Source organism: Gadus morhua, chromosome 6 (assembly GCF_902167405.1).
Source record: "Gadus morhua chromosome 6, gadMor3.0, whole genome shotgun sequence".
In the NCBI taxonomy this organism is placed as follows: Eukaryota; Metazoa; Chordata; class Actinopteri; order Gadiformes; family Gadidae; genus Gadus; species Gadus morhua.
Genome location: NC_044053.1, coordinates 193,666 through 202,910, shown reverse-complemented (window position 1 = coordinate 202,910; position 9,245 = coordinate 193,666). Strand labels below are relative to the sequence as shown.

The following is a 9,245-nucleotide window of genomic DNA, read 5'->3' as shown; positions in this document are numbered from 1 at the left end:
CCTTCTTTTTATGTCCATGATTGAGCCCCGTTTATAAACAACCGTTCCGGGTCTGTCCGTTGGCTTGTGTCGATGCGTCAAATGTCGGTACGCCATCTTTAAGCGCAGGACCCCGAGTCGATCTGGCAGCCGAGTCAATCTGACACCCACACCGGCATTGCTGTGGTTACCGGTCTTGTGTGTTCCAACTGTTTATTAGCGTTGGTATCTAATAAATCACTGTCTAATCAACACTTCATTCACTGCCTCTTCCGTGGTCATTACAATATTATGAATAGACTGCATCGGGTTCTCCGACGTCTCTGGTACTTTCAAGACAACTCAACTTCCTCACAGATGCGTGACTAAAGTCACTGGATAAAACTTGCACAAATCACTACCGCAACGGATTATGATTTGTCCCGCAACAAAACTCATGCAACACTGCGACCAGGCAACAAATGTGGCGTTTGGTGTGAACGCACAGTAAGATTGTCTCCTCGCGAGACGTTTTCTGAGGCAGGCTGAATGCCTTTCAACAATACATGGTAGTACTGCTAAAAGCGGAAGTCCCCATTATAATGTAGTAATGGGGTTACTACATTATTAGGAATTTATTACATTATCAGGTTCTACACGCCTCTCTATAAATACCCTCCCAGGAGGCAGGAGTCTGCTCTACTGCCTCCTCTCCTCCCTGCGCGTAAACTCAACCGATCAGACGGCAACATGGCTGGAACTGTAAGTATAAAGAAACGAGCGTTACCACTGATCCCTGCAGTTTTTCTCTGGAAATCAGTTGTGTTTGTTTCACTCCGTGTGGTTTTACTGCTGCTCTGCTCTGAATGAGTGACAGCTGTCATTACGCGTGTCATTACGCCTGGTTTAAATGTGGGCACCTCTCCAGACGCGCGGATCAAAACCAATAGTTGTCCCTTGCGGTGATGGGATCACTACTCCGGGCATCTTTTCATAATCTGTTGTGCTTTTGTGCATTTGTTTTATTCCCTTTTATCGTCAATGTATTTGCTGGCTTGGCCATTGATCGAGTCATCCAGTCTTATCATTGGTTAGACAGCCTTAACATGGGATATTAAATATTATGTATATTCACCTGGCCGGTGAAAACTCTGGACACGTTTTTGCGACTTTTTAAAGATAATTTGAAGAAAGTTATATTGAAACTGTATCAATGTAAGATACATGACACACCTTTCCGTTCTCTTGTCGATTTACAGACGAACAATTTGTTAAATAATGCTTGTAAAAGTTATCCTTTTATAAAAATGTACAAATCTTAAACTAAACAGAAGGTGCCAACATCTTACTGAGACCATACTACCTTCCTTCTTCCAGTTCAACCTGAGGAAGTGTGACCAGTAGAACTATAGATCATCAGGAGTGAGTAGTTTCAGTATTAGCAGGCCTCAGTTTAGAGGCCAGACCCCACGAGGGAAGCCAGCAGACGGACTGAGAGGGTCCAAACCATATCTCAACGGTAATAAACCAGTGTATTTCTATATCAAACAGCTCAACTCTCTCTCTCTCTCTCTCTCTCTCTCTCTCTCTCTCTCTCTCTCTCTCTCTCTCTCTCTCTCTCTCTCTCTCTCTCTCTCTCTCTCTCTCTCTCTCTCTCTCTCTCTCTCTCTCTCTCTCTCTCTCTCTCTCTCTCTCTCTCTCTCTCTCTCTCTCTCTCTCTCTCTCTCTCTCTCTCTCTCAGATGATGGTGAAGAATATGCCCCTGAAGGTGGGCCACACGTTGACCGTCACCGGGTTCCCCACGGAGGGGGCTGAACGGTGAGTATCAGTGGATCCACCATCTCTCCGCTAACACTTTCACCCACTAGGGGGCGGTGTCTTCCACGCGCAGAAAGCCCATGAATCTGTCCTCCATAGTTTAAAACAAAGAGCTTGGAACGTTTCCTTGTTTGTTTTTTTCATTTTACTGAAGGAAGTTGAACTGCAATAGAAATCCTTCAAAGTCCAGTTCTGGAGTTCAGAGGTTAATCATGAGGGTGGGGGCCGGGTGCAGGGGCCAAAGGTTACAGGACAGTTGCCTCCAGAACAACCTGGTTAAAAAACAGTTTCATCCCAACTGCAGTAAACTTTCAGAACTCTGAACGTTAAGGATTAAGCACGGCCCTTAGGTATTGTGTAGTGCGTATTTCTGTATGTATATCTGTGTTACATGTTTTGTAAGTTCGAACCTGTACCAAGCTGACAACAAATTCCACCAGCCTGGCTGTGTGGTCATTAAAAAGAATCAATCAATCAATCATACAAGCACACCTGCTAGTCTGTTCTCCTGGGGTTGAATGTTATTTGAAGCTGTTCCGCTGTAATGATTCAGATAAAGAGAATCCCCAACCCTCACGATAATCTCTCCACAATCTTAAAGATGCTGTAAAGTAACATCAGCGTGAAGTCGATGAGTCGACTCATCGATGGATCGGGGTCTGAACCGGTGACATGAGCAGCTTCAGTCCCGTGCGTGACGCGGTTATTGTACTGCAGCTGTAGTGACTAATGAGTACTGGGTGGTCTCCCTCCTCCTCCTCCTCCTCTTCCTCCTCCTCATCTCCCTCCTCCTCCTCCTCCTCCTCCCTCCAGCTTTATGATGAACATCGACTACGGGGCCGACATCGCGTTCCACATGAGCGTGTGGTTGAACACAACATCAGTCTACAAGGACTTGGTGGTCTACAACACGAAGCAGGGGGGATCCTGGAAGGAGGAGATCCATACGGGGTTGTTCCCCTTCAAACAAACGGGGCTCTTCAAGGTGAGGGGGGAGAGGGGGGAGGGAGGGGGAGAGGCGGGGGCGTAGGTAGAGGGGGGGGGGAGAGAGGGGGTTCACCTTCAATTACAACAATCGCTTCAAGGTAAGGGGGGGAGAGGGGGAGGGAGGGGCGAGGGAGAGGGGGGAGGGAGAGGGGTGGTTCCCCTTCAACTACGATGAGTCTTTCAAGGTGAGAGGGGGATGGAGGGGAGAGCTAGAGGGGGGAGAGGGAAAGGGGGAAGGGAGGGGTGAAGGAGGGTTAGGGAGGGGGAGGGAGGTGGGGGGTGGGAGGGGGAGGGAGATGGGGGGTGTATGAACATACATTAAGTAAATGAACATTTTCTTCCTGTTGCTCTCTCTCTCTCTCTCTCTCTCTCTCTCTCTCTCTCTCTCTCTCTCTCTCTCTCTCTCTCTCTCTCTCTCTCTCTCTCTCTCTCTCTCTCTCTCTCTCCCTCTCTCTCTCTCTGTAGTTCACCGTCACCCTGACCCGTGATGAGTTCCTGGTGATCCTTAGCGATGGCTCTGAGGTCCACTTCCCCAACCGCCTGGGGGCGTCTGAGTACAACGACTTCTCCTTCGAAAAGGGCGTCCGCATCCGCAGCTTTGAGATCAACTAACCCTGAGCTGGATCTCCTCCTTCAGTCTGGTGGCCTCTCCTCACAGCAGACAGGTTCACAGGCAGATGAGAACCACTCACTTCATCAACCTCTGACATCCCTGTGTTAGATGTTCTTTACAAAGCTTTTTCTGCAATGGTAAAACTGATTGATTTGTTTTGTTTAGGCCTTTGTATTCCTTTGAGAACATCGGCCATTGATGATCGCTTCCTCCCTGGCCTGTCTTGGGCCATCTTCTCCATCTGTTGCCCGTCAGCCCTTCCTCCTTGAATCGTAAAACTGATGTGGATTAAAAAACGATTTTTTTAGCAATGATAATCAGCATCTAGTGATTTATTTATCAAGTTGTCGCTGTCTACCATTTTGTGTGTGTATGTGTGTGTGTGTGTGTGTGTGTGTGTGTGTGTGTGTGTGTGTGTGTGTGTGTGTGTGTGTGTGTGTATGCGTGTTTGTTTGTGTGTACATGTAAATGTGTGTATGTGTGTGTGTGTTCGTGTGTGTGTGTGTGCGTGTAGTTTCTGTAGCTAATGGAATGGAAAAATAAGCATTTCCATTGGCGAGGCAGTTAATATTCCATATTTCCTTAACTTAAGCTTCATATAAGGGAAAGTGTTCATTAATACTTCCCACAGAATAAATATTTGATGCAGTGCATGGGTTGGCCTTTTGGGAATCGAACCCGCACCTTGGTGTTCATGCCCTAGCCTGGACTCCAGGCATTGATACATCTCTATCTCACACGCTAGTCTGGCCTGAAAATAACATGATGACAATAACTAGGAAATAATACCAATTATAATATCTAGCTAATAATAGAACTTCATAGTTTCATACTGTGTGTAATTCGGCAAGGATGATCTTTTCAACGATTTAGGGGAACAATACCATCTCAATACTATACTATCTATACAATACAATCTCAATACTAAACTATCTACTATAAAATACAATACTATATGCTATCCCTGTATCTATACTATAACTCTACTATCTCTGACACACGGACCTCCAATTATATTATGCACTTCACAATGTATTTGAAATGCTCTCTCTCTCTCTCTCTCTCTCTCTCTCTCTCTCTGTCTCTCTCTGTCTCCCTCTCAAAGTACTTTCGATTTGAGCAAATTACAAGGGATACAGACTGATTTACATGTAGATCTGATTTTCTGTAGTGTTTTTCATTGTACTTATCAGTGCAATTAATGCACTGTGAGTTTTGCCGAAATAGGCAACGTTGGTGTATTCTAAGAACTGTGCTACAGTAACTAAAGCCCACTTTAGCCCATTTGAGCTGATTGGACAGACAAATATGCATTGTATCGTATTCTGATACCATTGTGTCAATGAAGAATGTTACATGATATATTCACAGTATTGTACAATGTGGCAACAGTCGTTTTACTGTATGTATCACCTAATTGCAACTTTAAAAAAGTAAGATATTTCTGAACAATTTTATACATTTGAATATTATGATTTGATGATGATATTTGAAGAATATGCAAAAATATACCCAGACAATCAGGACATCTGTGTTAAGTGTGGAGGCACACCCTGCCACTTGACTCATATGTTTGCGTCATGCCCCAAACTTGAACATTACTGGATCTCCATCTTTAAAATCCTCTTAGAAACTTTCGGTTAACTTTGGAACCGTGCCCTCTTGTGGCCATATTAGGTATTTCACCCACCCCACACGTCCTCAGCAAGACCCATGCAAATGTTGTGGCATTCGCCACCCTACAGGCTAGCCGTAGAGTTCTACTCAACTGGAAACCCCCACAGCCCCCTCTTGTATCTGTCTGGTTGATAGACCTCATGTCTTTTTGTAAATTAGAGAAAGTCCAATTCACTCGACGCGGGGACACAAGCAGATGTTTCAAACTGTTTTATACAATACTTTACTGACTTAAATTATATTCTATTATATTCTCCTTCTACCTGGCCTAGTATTTATAGGACACATATCTATTCTTCTCAATTCTAACTGTTAACTCTTCCAACCCTCCACTTTGGGGCCTCTATGTCTCTGTTGTTATGCCATTATCACCAACACACCCTAACTGTGGCTGTTCTGCAGCCAACCACCAATAATCTGTCCACCATGTTTTTTATTTATTTTTTGGCTTTACTGTGCATATGATTTGTGTGTCTGTGATGTATTTGGGTGTCTGTTTTGTCAAGGGAGGGTTAGGGTGGGTGTGTGGGAGGGTTTGGGGTGGTGGGAGTTTGTGCTCTTTGACTTTCGGATTAATATTTGTGATGTACAATTTTAGATTTGTGCTTTAAAAATTGATAAACCAAAAAGTTTTCTTGTATTGTCTGATGTTTTATCGCACTGAACAGCCCAGATTTGTTTTCTTTTCTTTATTTTTTAATGCTATTAGATAGCGGTCCGTATTATTATTGACTGAGAGAGGCTGATTCTCATTGAAGATGTAAATGTGAATGCGTGCTCTCTGTGATATTAGACAGAAAGGGCCTAAGAGAAGGTCAGCGTCCTGTTCTCAGTGCACCGGTACACAACACAGCAGTCGGCAAAGGGCAGACCGAGCCGGCTACATAAACTGTACTCTAATCACTGAGAAGTAGAATGGCTAAACGTGTTTAAGGATAACAACGGCAGTGTTTAACTGGTTCCAACCGAATCAAAGTCATTCGCGTGTGGATTTGATATGGTGACGATTTTATTTTTTTTGATTAATTTGTTGGGTGTTTCTTTTTGCAAAGGGTCTGATGTGTGTTAATTGTGTGTGTGGTTGTGCTAATTGTGTTTAGTGTTTTGAAGAAACTGGACTTGTTTTGAAAACTTGGCTTAAGCAATTTGAAAAAACTGGAAGTAACAGGTAAGCAAAGAAATCTGACAGGAGATTGGCAGCTGTGCATGGATGTGTTTCTGTTATACCGGCATAACGTGATGTTATCATGTTCGCAGGAAAAGAGTGACTCATGGATTTTTCTTCAGAATATCAGCTAGAATGTTCTGAAGCGTGTCTGTCAGGCCGGCGTAACCTGATGTTACCATGTTCGCAGGAAATTCGGATTATCTCGCTGAAGACGTCAATCCAAGGGCGTAGGTTTCTGAGGGCAGCAGGCCTCAGAAACCTAGCCGTTTCTGCATATCAGCAAGCAGAACAGCACAATTGAAGGAATTCTGTGAGTCTGTGAGTTTGTGGAGGTGGAGGAATGCAACCTGCTGCGGCATGTAGTCACCAGGTGGTTGTCCCTGCTGCCATCCATTGACAGAATCCTGAAATATTGAAAGGCCTTGACCAGCTACGTCCAGAGTGAGGGTGAGGAGGAATGTGCCAGAATTGTTTGGAGATGTTTTGGAGAGGAAAGAAATGAGGTGTCAGACCGTCAGAGACATATTGTCTGTTTCTCAGCCATGTTCTTAAGGTGTTCTCCGACACGGTCGAAGCACTTGAGGCAAAATCCTTCATCATTACATTGGTGTTTAAGGTAATGACTGAACTAAAACAAAAGCTGGATAGAAGGAAGAAGGACAGGTTCTTTGGGTTTACTGTCGACACCAAACTGAAGCAGCTGCCCCCTTGCCAGTCAAAAAAATGTGAGGCAGATTTTCTACTTTTTTATGAAAGAGCAAAGAAATACATCAGTGAAAAATGTGTCTTCTCTGACACAAGCTTTCATAGCAAAGTGGCCAAGCTTGGCCTCACAACTGCTGTGCCATTTGAAGACTACAACCATCTATTCCACCCTCTAATCCAACCTGTCAAGCTGCTTTGATTTCGACTTCAAGAATTACTACTACGACTGAAAATACACAACGCAGAGTCTGTCCGAACAGTTTAGAAATAAGCTGAAATCTAACAACTGGTTCCAACAGAATCAAAGTCATTCGCGTGCGTATTTCATAAGACGAAAATATGTTTTTTTGATGAATTTGTTGGGTGTTTCGTTGTGCAAAGGGTCTGATGTGTGTTAATTGTGTGTGTGGTTGTGCTAATTGTGTGTAGTGTTTTGAAAAAACGGGACTTGTTTTGAACTTTGCTTAAGCAATTTGAAAAAACTGGAAGTATCAGATGAGCAAAGAAATCTGACAGGAGATTGATGGATGTGTTTCTGTTATAGCCTTCCGGCATGATGTGATGTTATCATGTTCCCAGGAAAAGAGTGACTCATGGAATTTTCTTCAGAATATCAGCTAGAATGCTCTGGAAGGGTGTCTGTCAGGCCGGCATAACCTGATGTTATCATGTTCGCAGGAAAAGAGTCCCAACTAGGATTTTTCTTCGGAATATCTCTGCTTCAGAATCTGAATATCTCGCTGAAGATGTCAATCCAAGGGCGTAGGTCTCTGAGGGCAGCAGGCCTCAGAAGCCTAGCCATTTCCACATATCAGCAAGCAGAGCAGCACAATTGAAGGAATTCTGTGAGTCTGTGAGTTTGTGGAGGTGGGGGAATGCAACCTGCTGCGGCATGTTGTCACCAGGTGGTTGTCCCTGCTGCCATCCATTGACAGAATCCTGAAATATTGAAAGGCCTTGACCAGCTACGTCCAGAGTGAGGGTGAGGAGGAATGTGCCAGAATTGTTTGGAGATGTTTTGGAGAAGAAAGAAATGAGGTATCAGAGACATATTGTCTGTTTCTCAGCCATGTTCTTAAGGTGTTCTCTGACACGATCGAAGCACTTGAGTCAAAATCCTTCAGCATATCATCGGTGTTTAAGGTAATGACTGAACTAAAACAAATGCTGGAAAGAAGAATGAAGGACAGGTTCTTTGGGTTTACAGTCAACACCAAACTGAAGCAGCTGCCCCCTTGCCAGTCAAAAAAATGTGAGGCAGATTTTCTGCTTTTTTATGAAAGAGCAAAGAAATACATCAGTTAAAGAAATGTCTGATTCAAACGTTCATAGCAAAGTGGCCAAGCTTGGCCTCACAACTGCTGTGCCATTTGAAGACTACAGTGCTGCTGTCCAGGCCAGCAATCTGGACATTGATATGGATGGACTGTATGAGGAATATGCCATGGTGGAAGGTTCCTTCAGTTCACCAGAAATGGAAGGTTGCCACAGTGAGGAACGATATTTAAAACGGTTCTCCAAAGCAGATGTACCACTTGTGAATCTCAGGAAGGTCAGCGCCTAGATATTTTCTCCATCCCATGCAGCAATGCACACACAGAACGTGTCTTTTCAATGATGACAACTGCATGGAGAAATGAGAGGAATCGTCTTGATGTGGACAGTGTCAAGGCTGAGCTGCAAGTGTGTGTCAATTGCACTTATCCCTACACAGAGATGTACAAGAAGTTCACTGGAAACAAAAAACTCTTGGATGCAGCCAGGAAAGAACAGAAGTATTGCAGATAGACAATCAACTATTTTGGTGATCACACTAATCTTATGATTTCACTCATGGGCTACATGCAATATTTATTTATAATATAATATTATTGGGTTGAAAACAATGCAGATTTTGGAAGGTTGATAACTATGTTGTTGCTCTGTTGTTATTTGTCTCTGCAGGATGTAAAAAGGCCCAGGGCAGTGGAGGCTTGGAAGCCATGATGACAGAGGGGCTGTGGATCCTGAGCTGCTACAGAGGGTGAATGTGGAGTTGCCTAAAGACAGGTCTGCTGCACACACACAGACACTGAAGACAAGTCCCCAAAAGACTGAAGCACTTTAGAAATGCTATACTTTTTGAGCAGTTGAATGTATTTTTTTTTACAATCCCTTTTGCTGTTTACATAAAAGCTTATTTCGGCTTTTTTAAAAAGCATTTTTTTACTATGTGTGTTACCTGTTAATTGTTTTGTACATTTAAGTCCACACGTGTTATGCTTTGTGGCACTCTTCAGTTTAAAAGATTAATATCAGTGGTCACTTTTTGAACCCCAC

General features: G+C 43.6%; 1 protein-coding gene across 1 annotated transcript; it reads left to right on the top strand.

Moving 5' to 3' along the window:
- Positions 1-591: 591 nt before the first annotated feature.
- Positions 592-3,693, top strand: LOC115545322 (beta-galactoside-binding lectin-like). The gene is made up of 4 exons (XM_030358350.1): positions 592-720; positions 1,700-1,776; positions 2,590-2,761; positions 3,229-3,693. Exons 1-4 carry the CDS (start codon positions 709-711, stop codon positions 3,373-3,375), a joined length of 408 nt encoding a protein of 135 aa, XP_030214210.1. The 5' UTR covers positions 592-708; the 3' UTR covers positions 3,376-3,693.
- Positions 3,694-9,245: the final 5,552 nt, after the last annotated feature.